Consider the following 19,888-nt stretch of genomic DNA (forward strand, 5'->3'; position numbering starts at 1 on the left):
GGTCCAATGGATGAAGGCAATGTTGCTGAATTTACACCTTTGATTTTGTAGAGATCATGATGAGCATGAATCAAGGGCTATTTTCCCCAATCTTGCTCTATAGTTATCTTATAAACAGTCACTGGTGTAGTAACCAAATTCTCAGTTTTTGCCTTAATTTGGCTAAAAGCGATCAGAATGTTATGGTATCAACAAAAAATAATTAAAATCAAACATACCTGTAAAATGCCTCCTTCCAAACTTTGCCACTTCAGAAAGTTTCCAGCTGCATCAAATGAGGCTGCAATAAATTGCAGCTTTACATCCTGATGATGAACAAGGATAAAGAAACAATGAAACTGCCATAAAGTGGACATACACATTTTAGGGACTGCTGTCTCATTGTTTGATGCTTCCCTAAAACATTCAGCATAATACTTCATTTTTTCCCTTTGATTTTATGTTTTTAATCTTGGGTTTGGTATATTACTTTTATTTTAAAAAACATACTTCACCAGTCTTCTACAGCTTCACTGGTGACGTGGAAAAAGTTCCAAAGGAACTTCTACACAGGTAGACATGCCTTAAACCAATCAGAAATCTAAGCAGCTTTCTAATGTATAGCAGGCTGGGATCTTGAAGGCTTTCTGTATTTTCAGTGTTAGGAAGAATAACAAGTATTTTAGTTGTTAAATAGAACCGCTGCACTGCAACACTGTTTAATTTAAAACACACTCTTTTACAATATGGCTGAAAAAATCAATTTATTTTTGAGTCAATAAGAAAACTTAGGATAAATTTGGCAGTATAGCCAACAAACTGGTTATCACTAGCACTAATTACTTTCTGTGATTAGCTTTACTTGAATAAACTATGTTATTGTAATTATACAATGAATCTGTAAAATAAAACACTTTACTGTTTGATTTACTGTTTGATTCCTTCTTAAAACTGTGCCAGTTAACAAGCTACTTCAGCAGTCTGTCCCTCCCAGGAAAGGATACCTGGCTTTGTGAACACCAAAATGATTGTTTTTCCTCACCTCTTTCTTTTCTTTCTTTTTCCCCTAATTCACTGTAGGAAGAGGGAAAGGCTGGAGTAATAGACTGAAACCATCTCTAATGCAACTCAGAGATTTGTAACAGAAATATTAAGGTTGGTACAAATGAAGTAGGGGTAAAAATCTGTGTGTAAGCATCAGAAGCAACAAAAAGAAACACCATATAGCAATAATGAAGAACACTGTTCCCAGCAATAAAGCTGAGAAATGGGTTGTGATAAAAACACGGCACAGACAACTTGTCAGCAAAAGACCCTGCACTTTGGCATCAGGAGAATGGCAGCAAAGTTACAGCACATCACATATACCCTCTTTTTCCAAGTAGCTCACCAGGAAAACTGACAAAAGGATGTATATATTTCAAACAAGGGAAAAAGACAAAGACCAACTTTGCCTCAGATTTCTGGAGACTGAAGTAAACCAGACTTTGAAGCAAAGAACAATGCCCAAACAACTATTAACTCCTAAAGGGTATAAAAGATTTGTCTAATTACTAGTTCATCACTGCCAATCCAGAAGAACCTTGGGGACAAAATGAGGACTGAATAGCTGGGATCCCTTGTTCCTTGTGTCACACATAACTGATCCTGGTCAGGCAAGCACCTCTTGGCCTTATGAGAATGTGGGTATGAAAGTGTTAGCAAAGCAAATGTGTGAGTGAGAGAGTGTAAGTCAGTAAAATCATCTTATCTAGAGATTTTTTACATAAATATCACATTCCTCTTCCATAAGATCTCACACTGAGTTTTGTTACAGTAACTGCTTAAAAATTATCTTTAGTAGAGCTACATCTGTAATAAATCTAAACCTCTTTATGTGACTATGTCCTCTTCCTAATGTCTTCTTCCCCATGTCTGCTACCCAACACCTACCTTATCTGTTCCTTTAAAACTGAAGATTGTAGGGAAATGATTTGCCTCAAGCACTTGGGATGCTAATCCTGGTTGATCACCGTAATATAGCCATGGAAGATTATGCCTCCTGAAAACAATTACAATGTTTTCTCTAAAGAAACATAATGTTTTGCATCAAGCAACATTTAGAATAGTAATTTCCATAAAACGCTAAGACAGAAAGTTATGGAAAAGGCAACTTACCAGAAGGCTATTGAATGAACAATGCCTAGCCTTGCTGTATTGATATAAATATATTGAAATAAACCACAGGCATCAGTATTTGAAGAACTCAGTGAGTTCATATTCATCACACACATATTTCCAAGAGCTTGGCATGCTGTTAGATTAGAGTACAACTGCAGTAGAGAAATACAAGAACACAGAAAAGGGATTATTTATCCCTACTTTTGGTGAGGCAATCATAAAATTAATGTTATCTTTAATAAGCTGCTCCTAAACCCTCATTTTTACTTGAAAGTAATTTCATTTTGTCAGCACCTAATATTTTCTCCCAACTATTCAAGTTCCATATTTTTTTATAGGTCTGCAGATGGCAGCATGAAATCAATGCTCTTACTTTTTCAGTTTATTTTAGTTGCATCAGCTAGATGGTATGATGTGTCAGAAATGTCAAAATCTGCATTTAGAAAATGAAGTAAGAATCAAAATGTTTAACATTACTTAGGCTGTATGACAAACATGACTCCATCAAAGACTTAAGACTGACCACTATCGTTGCATGTATCGTAAATATCTTCTTTTCAGTTTTAGTACTTTTTCTATTCTGCTGTTCCTAAACTATGTTGTATTTATACCATTGTTCAATTTTGGTAAAGAAACAACTGCCACATGATAGGCAGAAGTGATGCCTGGCATCTGCGTGCAGTGATCACTGCACTAGTATTAACACGCCACCACCTATTGCCTTTGTGTGGGCCAGATTAGCAGTTGCACGTTACATTCAGGCAGCACCTCTGAAGAGCTGAGCAGGCCGAGGCAGACAAACAGGATAAAGTTATGCAAGTGATGAGGATAGTCTCGGTTCGTTAAAAAGAATAGGGTAAGTAGGAGAATACATCTCAGACGTGTGTGTATGAGATGGTGATGGGAGCAGCCACAAAGGTGATCTGGGAAAATACTGAACAGAAGTGTGCTGAAATACTGACAGAGCCAATGCCTGCCAGCCTGGGAACTGCTAGCCTGGGAAGCAGAAACATCCTTGAGAAGTGCATGGTTACTGCCACCCAGAGCAACAGAATGGTAAATAACACTTGCATATATAAAGCAAAGCTAAAAACAATGGTTCTACAGTTATCCTTCTCCATCACAAAACAAAATGAATAACTGAAAGCTAAGTAAGAGGTAATGATCAGCTGCCAATCAATATTGAATATGTAAGAAGTTAATTTGCTGAGTGATCCCTTACTGGATATACTCAATCACAGTTCACATACCTACTGACTATTGCAGGATTTTTTCTTTAACACCATTCACCTTGTGAAGATGCCAACCCTGGAAACTTGCATCAACATTGACTAGCACTCAATATTCTTTCTCAACATTCTGTATATATATTTCTTTCTTATCTACTGCCATCTCAAAATAAGATTCTTTAAAAATAAGCAAGCTAACTTCCAAAAATTAAAGACCATGCTTTTATAGAGTATCACTTCTGCATAAAAAAGCAAACTGCAAACATTAATGAAACTCACCCAACAGGCAGAGGCTGAGGACTGCAGGTTTTTCAGAAACCATGCTGATGTCAGTGTTATACCCTGTAAATAAGGAACTGCTTCACTGTCTTTGTTCAGAACAATTTATCCATAATATAGCAGTCTGGAAAACTATGTCAGCTAAAAGATGCTACTTATTTTTTCTAAGAGCTTTCTGTCTTTTGTAGATGTCTCAAACCAGCTCAGTTCCAAACACAACCATAATGCAATACTTTCTTTCACTTCACTAAATTAGACAAAATATACAGAACGAAAGCAGAAATATTTTAGTTTTGAATATGGATTCTGTGACAAAGGAGTTTTCTTTACCGTACAAGGCAGGTACCAACAATTTCAAGGGTAAAGCATTGACTAGGTGGTAAATTTAACTTGGGACCAAATTTGCTGAATTAATTATTTCACAACCTGCTTTTTATAACTACTCATATTTGAACAAAACATAGCCTTCGTACATACTGTAAGCAACTGAAAAGACACGTTTTCAATAAAATATTTAGAAGATGGCATTTTCAGAAAGCCAGACCAATATTTGCCATCAGGAAAGCTGACGACTGCTTTTTGCTTTTTTTCAAGCAGTGGACTTTAACATTAATAAATTTAAGAACAAACTACATTTATTAGCCACATAGCACTTCCTGAATTCAGAACTATTTGGAAAATGGTCCTAACTTCAAGCTGAATTCACAATTAATAATCATTAGATATCATCGTTATCTATTATCATTAGATAAAACACCTTCATTTTTCTCAATAGAACATATTTTCAATCATTAGCCAATTCATGGAGTTCAACAATTCCATATACAATCTCAAATTGTATAGGTGTCCATTTTCTTCTATCAGCTCTAACCGTCTGACAACTAAAAATGGCCCTTCAATCCTTCTATCTTCTTTAAAATATTTTATATGAATACCAATTTTACATATTAAAAAAAAAGAAAGAAAGGAAAAAAAAAAGCCCAGAGGCCCTCATGGACTCTTCAGCATGTTTTTGACATTCAAGAGTGTGTTTTAAATACATACAATTAATACAATAGACCACGTGCTACTTGTTGAGATACTGAATTCATCTAAATTACTTCCCTTTTTTTCAGTTTCCTAGAGGGCATGAATTTTCTTAAACATATTCTGTTAGAACAATGCTTGCCTGATCTACATGTCTACACTCTATCTTGATGCAAATTACCTTGCAATCACTGTAATCGACAACAAACCACCACCTTTGTTTTTCAGGAACGGAATTTAAAAGACTTACTGAAAGTAAATAACTAAATAGCTTGAAAAATGTTTTAGAATAAACACACTTACTAGCTGTACAAAACGAACAGTTGCAAGTCCCTTTGGAGGTAAGCCTTCACTAGCACTGAAACACAATCCTCCAGTCTGAAAAAAAAATTTAAAAAAATGGAAATTTATACACTTGTGTCCTGGTTTTTGGCTGGGGTAGAGTTTTCACAAGAAACTGGGAGGGGACATGGCCAGGACAGCTGACCCAAACCAGCCAAAGGGGTATAACTTTTCTTTTTCTGAGCTTCAAGACAATAAGCATTCTTCTACTTACTAAAATGTTTGGGCTGCTGCAGTCACAAGACTTGCTTACATTGATGAATGTTTGTTCACATCTTACACACCTATGGATCACAAACATGAAGAATGCACTGAAAATGTAGTTAAGTATGAGATTTAGTACTTGGTGAAGGCTGATTACACAGTATGCCTGATAACACTGTCAGCATCTTCACTAGTTCAAACTGAAATCCAAAAGACATTACTGATTTGCTCCTACTGACAGTGAAGTAGAAAAGAAATGAAATCGTTAATTATCAAAATAAGAATTCTGTTTCTGCGTCCGAACTGAAGCCCACTTTTTAGTCACACTGAAGCAAAACAAAGGCGACACTGGTCATATAAGACTTCAATGAACACAAAACATATTGAGTTTGATATGGGGTTAAGGATTTCCAATTCACTGCTTTTAAAACTGTCATCCCAAATGTACAGTTCCTCAATACTTGTTCCTCAAGAATATTCCATTTAAAAAGAACTAAACACGTTCAAATTTATCATCACAAAAAGCAAAGAATACTCACCTATTTCCTGACACATCTGGAGCAGAGAATGCTTGCTCACTGCCATTACAATGTATGCACAATGCTTCATTAAGCAAAATGCCATCCATACTTCTTTCCACTAAGTGAAAAAAAAAAAAGCAGTTGTGATAAAATTGCATGATGCACAGCATGTCACACAGGTTAAGAAAAGTGTAAAAAAATAAAGTGTTTATGCCGATCTAAAATAAATGCAAAGATTTTATTTAAAAAAAAATCAAGAGCACAACTTGCAAATAACATCCACTATAAATGCGCATTCATATATGTACATGTGCATTGTTTATAGCTACGTGCATGCAGTTTACTTTTAATGAGAAATGCAATATTTCATGTCTAGCTTTGCTGTTCCTTTGTTCTCAACCAAATTTCAAACAAAGGCTTCACCGCAAAGCTAAAACTCAAACCATCAAGCTTACAAATTACTGGGCAAAATATTTTTAATTTTAATCTCAAATTAATCATGCAAATGTCACAAACTCAAAGTTTCAAAACTACATCTTCCAGTAATTAAATAATTTGGCAAAATCTTTCAAGACCAATTATTAAAAAAAGATACAGAGAATGAAAAGAATTACAATACTAATATTCTTTCTGCATGTGGAAAAAATCCACTCATTAATGCACAGTAGTTTGCTTGGCTTGCTCTGGCTATTCTGTTCCACCTACTCATGTACGTATAATTCCTGTACTACGAAGTACCTACACATTATATACTTCAAACCATTTCACTGTTTTTTCTTAGTCTATATTGACATTGGTTTTATTCCAATTTTAATGCCTCCACCCAGTGCCAACAATCTTACAGGAAGCGATACACCAATATTCATTTTTTGAATGTTTGCATAACAGTTGTTATTGCAATGAACAACGGTACAGGTTTATCTGTTGTCTTTTGGAAATGAGGTTTAAGATCAAGAGGAATGTTGAATTTTTACATTACATATGGAAACATATATTAAAATTTCTTTCTTATTTAACAGAAGAGCATGTTTTAGTAAATTCAAATATCTAAACCAAGCACTGATATCTCATAACTTGTATATATTTCTTACCTAATATTTCATCCTTGAGGCATTTACATTTTCCTTCTGCAGTTAGGCCTTTAGGGCAAATAATACAATTCCACCCATCTTGAGTAACACCATTCTAAAATAAAATGTAAAACTATTATTATTTTCAAAAATGTAGACATCACCCAATATCTGTGAAGAATGCCTGATCCAGATGCTATTTAGTAGAAAATGTGTTCAGATACAACCACATTGATAACATTAATGAAGCTTTTAAAGATAAGAAAAGACTAAACAATCTGGCAAAAGTAATTCCTATGCAGACATAGACTAAAAAAGTGTTCTTAAGTTTGTCTAATGTAGCAGAAGATGAAAAGAAAAGGCAAGTTACCTACATTAGCCATTAGCCATTAAACACCTAACTTATGTAACTAAGCTGGTTGGTTTCTTGAGAGTTCTTCTATAGTTATTGGAAAGAAAAAAGTATCAGGAAGGTTTTCAGCCTGAAAAGTTGTTTTTGCTGGAGAAAAATTATTTCTCTATTTACTGTAGCAGGGAAAAGCTGGTTAAGCCTGGTGCCTCTGGCTCAACGCTGTAAATATGACCCAAAATTATAGCTTAATTTTTCAAGAAAGGTTCTAAAACTACCAAACTACCAAACTACAAAGATATATGTAATTAAAGTAACATAATAGCAGCAGCTCATTTTGAAGTAAAAAGATAAAGTATCAGGGACTATGAAGATACAGCCTAAATATTACAAAAATAGGATTTATAGAAATAATCAAGATACCTATGAGCTGAAAAGCATCTTTGGCATTCTATAAAACAGTGGTCTCTGGGCAAGGATAACAGAACATGAACCAGAAAAGCAGGGGAAGGAAATTAAACATTTAAAATACTCTTACTTTGCCCGTGGGGTCAAATTTATAATGAAAAAATGCCCGCAAAATAACAGTAATAAACACTTCTAAAGAAAAAAAATAATTACCTATAAGCATGGTCTTAAATATTCCCAAGCAAAGACTATTATGCAAAATAATTTTAAATTAATGAAAAATAACTTGCAGTCAGGAGGAAATTTAAAATTAAAACAGCATCATTATTATGGAAAAGCATGAAAAATTCAATACTTACCGTATTTTCTGGGCATTTTTCACAAACAACAGAGGACCCACCACTACTAGAAACCATCCTGTATCCTGGCTGACATACACATGAACTACCTGTAAAAAAACCCAAATGCACTTTTAATCTATATAAAACTGACTTTTTTTTTTCCCACAGAATACTAAGAACCGCTGCTATTGTTATCAAGAGAGCAATATAGATTATGAGATAGACCAGTAAAACGTCTGAGTTGGATGTGCATGAAAATCATCTTGCTTTTTAAAAGATGTTGATGTTACAATTTGTAGAAAGATGTTTTAGGAAAATGTTACTAGGCTGACTGATATACCAGGGTGGAGCAGGAACCCAGAGCTTGGTTTTTGTGGGTTTTTTTAACTAAACTGTAACAGTTGATCTAGTAACAGTATAATCTCTTCCTCTAAATCTTGACACAGTGCCATTCTTAGCCCATCCTCTCTACAACACCAGCATTCTATGTTTGTATAGAGTTTTTATGCTTTGAATAGGAAGTCAGTCCTAAAACTAAAACATGCCTATATGCAAGGTTTTTCAAAATATAACTCATTTGTAAAGCTAATTTAAACTCAAAGATTTTAAAATTGTACATGGGGATCAAGTGTTATATTGAATGGTTTTGAATGAGTAACAGAAAATTCTTAGCATTTAGTATGAAATTAAACACTACTTTCATTGCATAGCATAGTGCACATCTGCTTGTGTTCAAAACCTTTTTTTTTTTTTTTTTTTCAGAAAGTTTTTCAGTCTCACTATCATGGAATGTGTCTCTCTCTTTTTAAACACATATGACAAACCAAAATCAATTCTATGGGCTAATAAACTGTATTTAGTATCATTTAAGCTTATTGAACTGTGCAGGTAGGCATATACAGAATTCTGTAAAAAGTTTTATAACCTTACAGTACATCCTCATGAGACAAGTTTTACAGAAACAACATTTGTCAAAATGATCAACCATTCATACTTAACTATAAAGAAGAAAAAGCCCAATAGGGATCAATGAAGAGACTTGATTTATGACATTCACTGTGATGACACCTAAATTTTTAGGCATGTTGCTTGATAGCAGAATCCACAGTGATGAGCTAGCCCTGGAGTGCATGGGCAGACTTGTGCAATCCCAAGTGGAATTCAGATGGGATGCAAACAGCAGACTGAGTGGCAGCTACCTACACTGCTCCAGTCAGATGCTGCAGAAAAAAAAAAAAAATCCTTGACCTTCCCCTGGAATTTTTCTCTCCTTGAAGCCTTTGTGTTAGAGGAAGATTCAAGCCTAAAAGGGAGTTATGGATCTAGACACCCATATTATCAGGGGGGCTGAAAAATATTACAGTCCATTTTTTCTGCAAGTAGACTATGGGGTTACTCTTTTAAGATACCATGATGGTGGTGGAAGAAGCGACCAGGTTTTACGCAGCAGTTGCGAACGCAGCCATCCAGATCACTGCATCTGACTGAGCTACCGGTTCGGAAGAGAGATGTTGTTGGGTCTTAGTCTTGAATTTGTTTCTGTGCACACAACACTGAACTCCCACTTTTCCTGGACTGTGTATTTATAAAAGATGGATACCATCATACCATCTTATCTCCTAAAGAAAGCTAACTACCACCTGTATTTTTCATTTAGTACTGTCAAAGATGCATCGTGTATGCTCCAAGTTCCCACAATGGCACTTGGATTATTATGTGTGCAGTCAGATGATCTTAGATACTTAACATCCCTGACATGCACGTTTTGACAGAGTTTCAAGTTATGGAAGTGTTCGAGAACAGAAATCCAGGGGCCTGTGGAATTCTACTGTGAATACCTATAACCATGCTGATGCCTGAGGAGAGAAAGATTATAAGAAAAGGTCTACAGACGTTTCTCTGGGATGTCTCTCAGACACAGGTATCACAGCTGTCTTTGTGGGATCCTGGCCCTTTCCGCTGCCCTTCCAGACTTGCCCCTGAGGACTGATTGCTGTTTTACCGCCAAAACCCGAGCCCAGATTTTGCATCTCCCGATGCTGGGGGCGGATTTCAGCGCCGAGCTGCCAGAGCTGCGCCGAGCTGCCAGAGCTCCGCCGGCCCCGCACGGCCCCTGGGCCCGGGCAGCCCCGCCTCCCCCCGCGCGGCAGGGCCGGGTCGGGTCGCTCACCGCCGGCGCTCTGTCGCTGGTGGGCCCCGCAGGGCCCGCAGGCCAGGCGGGAGATGTCGAAGTAGCGGGCGTCGCCGCAGTCGGTGGGCCGCTGCAGCGGGAGGGAGAAGCCGCGGGCGGTCGGCAACGCCGCCGCCGCCACCGTCGCCAGCAGCAGCGCAGCGGCGGCCCAGCGCCCCGGCGTCGCCATGGCTACCCGCGGCTTCCTGCGGCACGCCCTCATTGGTCAGTCGCCTCTCGTACGGCAAGCGCGAGGGGCCGTGCCAGGAGGCGAAGCGGTCGGGGGGACGCAAGGCGAGCGGGGCGAGACGGGCACAGGCCCGGGGCGGGATTTAGGGTGTCGGCCACAGAGGAGCAGGGAACTCGGGGAGCGGCAGGGATGGAGCAGCTGAAAACAGCGAAGTGAGGTCAGGAGGGTTCTGTTTGGCGTGTTTTAGAACATGGAGCTGGATGAGATCAGCGGGGAGAAGCAATCAAGAGACGACAGAGGTGTTGTTTGCACTTTCTGGTACCTCATCTCTGCAACTGTTACACAGTGTACAGTATGAATGTAATGTGTGTGTGCTATTGCCCCCTGAGAGGAAACTGGTAATGAGGCGAACACACACAATGCCTAGAGGGATGGACGGATGGATGGACAGCCAGAGTTACCCCTTTCCCTTTTTCACCTGCCAGGATGCTCCTGTTCACATTCCCTCAAACATTACCAAAACTTTAATGTCCTGGATTTTATTTTTTCTTCACTGTCCCTCTCCTGTGTGCTAATTACTTAACTACTATGATTCTCTGTATTAGCACTGCTTGGAAACCTATATGCTTATCGCACCAAATGCTTTATTCCTCATTGGATTTCTTCTGCTAGGTTCAACAAGTTTTTAAAGGCTGAGTTACTAGGTCAATCTACCATAAATACACATTTTTTGTCGATCAAGAATGGAGCAGACAAGTACAGAATAAGCCTAAATACAGGGGAGAATACATAAAAGACAGGGAAAGGTAGGCGGGATAAACACTAAGATAAAATAACTGCCTCACCTGCACAACCAAAGTAGTCTGCCTCTCCCCTTCCCTGTACATGGCCTTACACCTTTCCACCTTGCCTCCTTCCCTTCTCCCCACACACCCGTGCCTGCCTTTCCTCCCAAAACCCAGCCCCGAGCCAGGTTAGAAATCGCGTCTGTAGCCATTGGAAGAGCAGCAGCGCGCACAAACCTCCTCCTCGGTGCCCCAGGCGCCCACAGTCTGCACTGGGCCCCACCGAGCCTGCCTTCCTCCCTGCCCCTCTTCCTCGGCTGGGCAAGCACTGGGACTAATGGAATTGGGAGACTGAAGACACCACTTAACACGCCAGAGCAACGGTGACCTAAGTGACGCTATCCCCTACATAAACCCCAATGTTCTACGGACGCCATAGGGACGGCCACCGGGCCGAAGACGCATGCGCACTAGCGGCAGAACGCTTCCCTCACACCTGCCAGCACCGATCCCATTCGCGCGCCAAAGCTGCACGCGTGCGCATTGCCATCACCCGGGAATGAGCCTACGCATGCGCAGATGTAGAAGCGAGGGTTACGAAAGCGGCATTTTCCGCCCCGCCTCCTAGCGGAGTTGTGGGGGGGCTGCGCGCTCGGAGCATGCGTGCTCAGGGTCATGCTCGACGCCGCGCGGAGCGGCGCGAGAGGGCCGGAAGGACTCGTGCGGGTTCAGCCGTAGGGGCGAAGGGGAGGGGGTCGCGCAGGCGCAGTTCAGCCTCTCCTCGGAGTGTTGCGGGGGGGAGCGACGGAGGACGCCATCTTGGTGGTGCTGTGCCGGGAACTGCGGGGAGCGGGGCTCGGCGCGGAGCCTGCCCTAGTGGCGTGTCCGGTGGGTGGATGGCGTGAGAGAGAGCGCCCAGCTTCCCGGGGCGCCGCGTGTAATCAAGGGCGCGGGGTTCGCGCCGTGAGCCGGTTCTTGGCAGCCCAACCCTCGCGGAACGGCTGCGCGGCCGTTCCCTGGGCTGCGGCCTCCTCATGCCGCTTGGCTGCCCATCACCCTTCCCCTCCCGGTGCCTCCCTTCAGCCCTGTCCCGCTGCCGTGGGGAGGCTGGGCTTCGCCACGGGGTCGGACCGCAAGCGGCCTCTGTCGGGCCGCAGCGCGTTTGGCGCGGGGCGGCCTCCCCCTCACCTCGTCCCTCTCATTCCCTGTTCCCCATCCCGCGGCCCTGGGCTTGTGCTGCGCCGTCCGTGGTCAGAGCGGTGTAGAGGCCGGTGCGGGGCGGCCCTCGGGCGGCGCTGCTGACGGCGGGGCGCCTCACGGGCTTTCTCCAGCTCGCAGCGCTCGGAAGCGGCCCCGCGCTCAAGCCGGCCGCGTAGCTCACTCGCATCTCCCTTCAGCGGTGTGAAAACTGTCATTAGCGACAGCGTACTTGGACTGTTAAGGCTTATTTTGAAGAAGATTAGAATAAGAAATCGTCCTGTGATGCACTGGTTATTCTCGTATTGGTCCGGTTTTATAGTTGGGGTATTTCTGTGGGTGGTCTTCTAGCTTGCATGCTCACTGCGTGCAGACTATGTAATCTCAGTGTCGTGGTAAAAATACTAGTCTAGTGCAGGCTTAGTTTTCTACAATGTTTACAAGTTGAGGTTTTTTTAGTGATGTTTTAATGGTATTTGGAATTTGCTGAGACTGTGCAGGTATAGTTATAGTACTACTTTTTAGTTAGTTCAAATACAAAATTTCTTGAAAATGCTGTGCACAGTTCTGTGCTTTTAAATTGGTGGCATGAAGTTGTCTATTTATTATCCAAGAATTATCTAATCCTTGTTCTCTGAAGTCCTTGCTCAGTTAATGAATTGGTCTTAGTTTTGTGTGGCACTTTCATCCCAAAAGTCATTTCTTTTGGTCATTCATTTTAAATTGTTGGATGGCTTGTCTATGCTTTCTACCAATGCTTGATGCTTTAATATACAGTCAGTAAAAGCTCATTATTTGAACCTGCATTTCTGTTTGTGGACTTCCTCAAATACCACATTATGATCTGGAGTCACTGTCTAGTTTTCACCACTGAAGGTTGTATGTTGTATCCGTGGTACATCGTGGAGAACTTGCCGTTTATCACCGAAGAAATACTGAGGAGATCTGTTCTGAATGCTGTTTAAAAATTGGGATAAGAATGCAGAGTTGTGAAATTCAGAACTACTACAGATTAAATACATCATGAAGTAGCAGGGCAGCGGATTTCATTTTTCAAGACACGAAGGTCCTATAAGAAAATTCTGCCCTTGAATTCTCCTTGCTTTTTGGCATTGCCGACACATCTGTTGAGAAGATACGGTATAACGTGTGCTGGGTCTGGCTGGGATGGAGTTTAACGTTCTTCATAGCAGCCCATACAGTGCTGTGTTTTGGTTTTGTGGCTAAAAGAGTGTTGACAAGACATCAGTGTTTTGGCTGTGGCTGAACAGTGCTTGCACAGTGTGAAGGCTTTCTCTTTTTTCCCCACTCTGCCACTCCAACAAGTACACTGGGAGTTGGCAGGAAGCTGGGAGGGGACACAGCCGGGACAGCTGACCCCAACTGACCAAAGGGATATTCCATGCCATGTAACATCATGCTCAGGAACCAAACTGAGGTAGAGGAAGAAGAAGGTTTTGTTTTGATTGTTTTGGGTTTTTTGGGGGGATTTTTTTATTGGCTTTGAAGGTGGTTGTTATTCAGAGGCAGGCTGGACATCACTCAGCTTGTGGGAGGTTGTGAGTGATTTCCTTTGTTTCACTTTTTTCTCTTCACTGATTAAACTGTCTTTATCTTGACCCACAAGTTTTCTTGACTTTGTTCTTCCTATTTTCTTCGCCATCTCGCTGGTGGGGATGGAGGGAATGATCAGCTGTGTGGGTGCTTGGCTGCTGGCCGGGGTCAACCCACCACAAAAACACAAAGAACAGATGATCGTTAGTGAAGTTACTAAATAGGCAGTTGTTTTCAGTTTGTTGTGTTTATGAAGTGCTGATTTAGAAGTGATGTACAATCCATTAGTTACAGAAGTTGGGCTTTGCTCCTGCTTTGCTAAGTTCAGGTGGAGTGATAGTTACTGTTATCAATAAATAACTTGGAATCAGGATCTAGTGCTTTATGTTTGTTATTGAGCAGCGGGTTTGAACAAGGGATATTCTTAAACACTTGTCATTGGAGCATTGGGCTCCTGTTTTGTGTTATTTTTTAAAAGGGATATAGTCATTTGCTACAGAAGCTTGTGTTTGTTCCGAAAGTACTGTTGTGTGATGTTAGATAATGTTGAAAATCAGGGTATGTTTAAGTCAGTGTATTAAAGTGATTCTAGTTGTTTGAAAGGCAGTAAACATATAGGGAAGATATTGAAATTTGCATTGTAAATTGAAGTACTCCCTGAAGTTTCTCTTTGTTGGATATTTTTTGCTCTTTCATTTAATCGTCTTCACTGTGTACATTAGGTGCAGTGCTGGACTGGTGAGTAGCATACTCTTGTTGTGAACTTTGAAAGCAGGTGGATTTCGGAAGAACGGACACATCCTGTAATCTTGAGGTGGACTTACGCATCTTTCAAGGACTCAAAAGAATTGAATTCAGAGTTTTTCCCTCGATATACTGTCAGTCTGTTTCATTTCAACAGTTCAGTATGGCACAATTGATGACCAAGTAATCTCATCGTGTTTTCATCATTTCCAGAAGTCACCTTAAATTTTGAATTTCTTTTGCTTCTAAAATGGAAACACAAAGATGCAGTGCATAGCATCTTGGAACGTGGAAGGAGTTCTTCATAGTATCCCAAATTGTGGGTTCATTACATACTTGGCTTTAGTATTAGCCACTGCTATGGATGAGCTGCAGCAGTGTAGCACAGTGTGTGAAGCAAAGTACAGATATCAGCCATTAATTATGTTTCGTTTTCTTTCCACAGTTAAGTTGATTTTACAGAATTTATCAGGTCTTCAAAGCAGAAACAGGTAAGCTGCCAAAAGCTTAACACTTCTGAGTATTGTGACAGGATCATACACGGCCTTTTTTTCTCACAGACTTGTGGCTGGGAACTAGGATATGCTCTCCTGAGTGCATGTGGCTGCTGCAGTTAATACTCTGACTACACGAAAGAGACATGAACGAGAGATTGAACGCTGAGAAAACATAACGTTATTGAACAGAACTGATCACTGGGTAGAGCAACTTGTCAAAGCAGTAAAGCCATCAGTGTTGGTGAATTACTTCATTTTCCAGTGATGTAGTTATCCTTTTTCCTTTCTCCTTTTATCATCTAGTATTTTCTGTGTTACGATCACAAGTGTCCTGTTCAAAAGTAAACAGGATTTTTTTTGTTCCTTAGGACTGGGCAGAGGTCTCTGGCATACAGTAACTATGCTGTGAAAGACTTCAGGTGTTTTTTTTAGGTATCATGGATGGTGAGGAGTGACTTAGGTGGATTTTGTTGCCCTTAGGGAATATTGATAGACTTGTGCACGTGTGCTGGTGGAGTAGCTAATTGTTCTGACTAATCAACTTTCAGTGAATCTTGTTTTAATCTTGTTCTTGTGAACTTGTGGGTGTTTTGATACCTTCTCTCTTGATTGAGACAAGGACATTCATTAAAAAGGCTCTAGCTTCTTAAGTGTTAAGATACTGTAATAGCTTGAGTACTAAAGACGTGCTATCATGTGTACCTTTTTGTCTGCAGGTGATTTTTGCTGTGGGTTGAGCTCAGCATGGCTGTAGTCATCCGTTTACAGGGGCTTCCTGTTGTTGCGGGTCCTGCAGATATTCGTCGTTTCTTCTTGGGATTGAATATTCCTGATGGAGGTGTGCATATTATTGGAGGAGAGATTGGGGAGGCTTTTATTATATTTGCAACAGATGAAGATGCACGGCGTGCCATGAGCTGTTCAGGACGGTTTATCAAGGACTCACGCATAGAGCTCTTTCTCAGCAGCAAGGCAGAAATGCAGAATACCATAGAAATGAGCCGGAAACGATTTGACCGTGGGGGACGAGAAACTATGTCTGTCTCTAGAAGAACAGGTACTAATGGTTCTGGTGCATCAGGTGTTGGAGATGTTCCACATTTAGTCACAGCTTTTCCAAAAGGAATAAGTAAACTTGGTTACCGTCCACCAAATCATCTGGAGGCGGGTTTCCATACCAATGGCACAAGACATGGTGATATAGGTATGCCTAAATCAAGCTATCAGTCAAGAAAGGATTCTCATCCATTTAATCCAGATGATCTTTACTTATTTCTACGTGGTATACCTTACTCTGCAACAGAAGATGAAGTACGTGCTTTCCTTTCTGGGATACATGTGGATGGAGTGATTCTGATAAAGCATCGCAATGGTTTAAACAATGGTAATTGCTTGGTAAAATTTGCTACACCTGGTGATGCCTTAGAAGGACTTAAACGTCATAGACAATACATGGGTCAGAGGTTTATAGAAATATGCCCATCTACAGAGGAACGGTGGATTGAATATGGTGGAAGGGTAGACATGCCAAATGAAATTGATCGCTCTTTGTGTGAAGACCGTTCTCCAAGAAGTTCAGGCTACATGCATTCACGGAAGCATTCTCATTCAAGATCACCAAGGAGACAAAGAACACGTTCTCGTTCACCTCCTAGCCAGGAATATTACATACACTTAAGAAATCTATCTACTAATCTGGAGAAGAGAGATTTGAGAGCTTTTTTCCCTGATCTGGATATATGTAGCAAACAAATCAAGTTTCTAATGGATAAGCATCAGAGGAGGACTAGAGATGCCTTTGTGATGTTAAGGAGTGAGAGAGATTATCAGGCTGCTTTGGAATGTCATAGAAAGGTTCTTCTCAATCGTCCTGTTTACATTTTTCCAATTTCGAGAAAGTCAATGTTGAAAATAATTGATTCTTGTGAGAGGAAAAGATCACAGGACAGAGATCATCCTGGACAGGCCATACCAGAAAAAAATTATCGGGAAGGTCATTCCGGCCCTAAGATGTGTGTTTATGTAAGGAATTTTCCATTTGATGTGTCAAAAATTGAAGTGCGAAAGTTCTTTGCGAGATTTGATATTGATGAAGATGATATTTACTTGCTCTATGATGACAAAGGAGTTGGGCTGGGAGAAGCATTAGTGAAGTTTAAATCTGAAGAACAAGCCATGAAAGCAGAAAATTTAAATCGTCGAAGATTCTTGGGAACAGAGGTATTAATAAGACTTATATCTGAAGAGCAGATGCAGAAGTTTGGTGTAACCATACCGTTGTCTGCACCAAATGAAATGCAGGGTCATTCACATCCGTATGACAGAGGTGACCTTTCCCGTCCAGTTGGTTCACCGTCTGGGCCACCACAAGGGCCACCCATGCATTCATTTGGTCCCCCTGGGAACTTCAGGCATCCTTCTGAATTTAGGCACCCCCCTGAGGACTTCATGTGCCCTCCTAAGGATTTTAGAGGTCCACCACCCCTCATGGATTTTGGTGGTGACAGTGAACCTTTTGGCAGAATGGAGTTTGGGAATAATAAAATGGGAAGTTTTCCTGAAGGAAGATTTATGCCGGATCAAAATTTCAGTGGTGGTTCTGAACGTGTTGTTCCTATTCGATTGAAAAATTTACCTTTTAAAGCTACTCCTAATGAGATTCTGGATTTTTTCTATGGCTACAGAGTGATACCAGAGTCAGTTTCTGTACAGTACAATGAACAAGGATTACCTTCGGGTGATGCCATCGTTGCTATGACAAACTATGAGGAAGCTATGGCTGCTATTAATGAACTGAATGATAGGCCAATTGGTCCACGGAAGGTTAAGTTGAGCTTGCTGTAAAGGAGGAAAAGATGGTCTAGAATAAAACATTCTAGATTTGACAGTATTGACGGTTATTTTAACTTTTTTAATTACTGGAAGATGCAGAAGAAACAGTTTCCATCAACGGTTGTAAATAATATCTAGTTCAGTTGTTTAGCTCTTGGTTGAAGTATCTGTATGGTTAAGATATGAGAACTGTATTGTGCCTACTTCTTGTGGCAGAGAAGAGCCCAGAAATTCTGGAGGACATTGAATGTCTTACATCAAGGTATAAAGGCATGGAGTTGTAATCTTTTGGGTTTTTTTTTAGTTTGCTTTAATTCCATGTCCCATGACTTGGCAGCAAATAAAAATGTAAATGCTGGTTGATTGACCACACAAACTGTTCGAATAGAAGAACTTCAGTGCTACCTGCATTAGTAAATAACACTTCTTACTGAGGTTAGCTTAATAAAATTAAAAAAATACTTTTTTCTTGTGTAAACTGTTCAGGTTTGGTTTCATGTGGTTGCAGGCATTCGTATTAAAAGGAAAAAAAAAAAGAGCTTCCTGTTCACATTAGCTGGCTTTGCAACTTTTTTTAAATAAAAAAGAAATTGCCATTAAATGTGTGTCTTATATTTAAAACTTGTATAGTTAATGATCTCATACATGGGTCTTGGTGAGAGTGATGCTGGCTGCTTCCTCCAGAAAGAGTGAACTATTACAGTTTGTCAACACAGCAATGAATAGGTAGTTTACAAAGACTGCAAAACCTGTATTAATCATTTGGATAGGCCTTCTTGTTCTTCTCACTCACTGTAGTACCTCTAGGCAGAAAATGAATGTTTGAATTGGATCAAGAATTCTGACTTCAGCCTGAGCTTTTGGAGTGGCCTTTGTTTTATCTACACGTTTGTAATATAATTATTAACTTGCTAATGATGTCTGGATGCATTCCAGGTCAATCTCTGATTAGTTTTAACTAACATCTGTCACTGGCAACCAAGCTGACAACCAGCTATGTTATTTTCTTATGTAAGAAAATAAATGCTTATGTCAGTATTTAAAATGCTTTGATTGGTTTGGTATCAGCATATTTAAATTTTAGGAAGAAATAAAAGCTAGCCTGTTTGAGGAAGAACCGCATCTTCAAAATTCAGGCTTAGTAGGAAACTTTGGTTATGTGGATTAGGACTTTGGTGACATTGCAACTGCACAAAATAGTACTAGGAGTACTAAAGAATTGTTGCAACTTGGTGATAAAAATGTGTTTTAACTGTTGCTCAGGCAATATGAAAACATCATGGATTCATAGAGTAGTTGAAGTTGGAAGGGACCTGGGCGTCTCTAGTCCAACCCCTTTTCTCAAAGCAGCATCAGCTAGAACAGGTTATTCAGCGCCTTCTCTGTTGCATTTTTAATAGCTCTAAGGATAGAGACTCCGCAGCCTATTCCAGTGACTGAACACTCACTGGTGGTCAGACCTTAATTACTTTGTTTATGTAAAGTCATCACCATTATTAAACTCCATGTAAACTCTTTTAAATAGAAGCAAACAAAAATAAGACTTTTTTTCTGTTCTGTGATTTTTAAAAGGCTAGTGTAGCTTTATTTCTTCTGCATATTATTTATCCTCTGTTTGAAGCGGTAGGGGAAAAAAGCATTTTGAGTGATAATGCCAAGCCTGTACATGTAGATTCCTCTGAGCAAAGAAACTTAAATGTGGCCAGATATTCAAATTGTGAGTGCCTACATACTATTTTTGGTGCCAGGTAGGATTTAGCTTCAGAAGTGTACTGTTCTGAATCCTCCTCTGAATTGAAATGGAATTAAAATAAAACCCAACAAATTGGTGCTTTTATTTCATAGCTGCTATAAAAGAGATCAAGGAGCCAGAAGACGTTGCAGGGAAAAAAAAGATGTGTTATGAGAATCCTCAAAATAAACTTCTCTGACCTAATCGTGCTGTTGAAAACTTCCTGATTATTTTTGTACGCTAACATCATCTTTACTACTAATTCTTGCCTATCTATTA

At 40.2% G+C, this 19,888-nt stretch overlaps 2 protein-coding genes across 6 annotated transcripts in view; one reads left to right on the top strand and one right to left on the bottom strand.

Moving 5' to 3' along the window:
* The window catches only part of TMEM67 (transmembrane protein 67), a 33,305-nt gene extending 23,030 nt beyond the window's left edge, over positions 1-10,275 (bottom strand). Inside the window, exons 1-10 of the mRNA XM_054817760.1 lie at positions 10,079-10,275; positions 7,927-8,015; positions 6,832-6,925; positions 5,759-5,858; positions 5,230-5,299; positions 4,977-5,051; positions 3,648-3,710; positions 2,137-2,291; positions 1,912-2,020; positions 219-305 (exon numbers count right to left, since the gene is read on the bottom strand). Coding sequence (XP_054673735.1) covers positions 219-305; positions 1,912-2,020; positions 2,137-2,291; positions 3,648-3,710; positions 4,977-5,051; positions 5,230-5,299; positions 5,759-5,858; positions 6,832-6,925; positions 7,927-8,015; positions 10,079-10,268 — 1,032 coding nt within the window. The 5' untranslated portion in view covers positions 10,269-10,275. The remainder of the gene's footprint in view (positions 1-218; positions 306-1,911; positions 2,021-2,136; positions 2,292-3,647; positions 3,711-4,976; positions 5,052-5,229; positions 5,300-5,758; positions 5,859-6,831; positions 6,926-7,926; positions 8,016-10,078) is intronic.
* Positions 10,276-11,710: 1,435 nt separating this feature from the next.
* Positions 11,711-19,888, top strand: part of RBM12B (RNA binding motif protein 12B) — a 30,801-nt gene continuing 22,623 nt past the window's right edge. For 2 of the 5 annotated variants that reach the window (XR_008575680.1, XR_008575679.1), the window contains exon 1: positions 11,711-11,941. Coding sequence is in view for 3 of the 5 variants with exons in the window: in XM_054814872.1 (XP_054670847.1) it covers positions 15,790-17,889 (2,100 nt within the window). In the remaining 2 variants the exon portion in view is untranslated. Of the gene's footprint in view, positions 14,868-14,993; positions 15,040-15,761; positions 19,815-19,888 lie in introns of those variants that run through there. The other 3 variants (XM_054814872.1, XM_054814871.1, XM_054814873.1) reach the window with 3 other exon arrangements.

The sequence above is a fragment of the Grus americana genome, chromosome 2, assembly GCF_028858705.1.
Source record: "Grus americana isolate bGruAme1 chromosome 2, bGruAme1.mat, whole genome shotgun sequence".
Taxonomy (NCBI): domain Eukaryota; kingdom Metazoa; phylum Chordata; class Aves; order Gruiformes; family Gruidae; genus Grus; species Grus americana.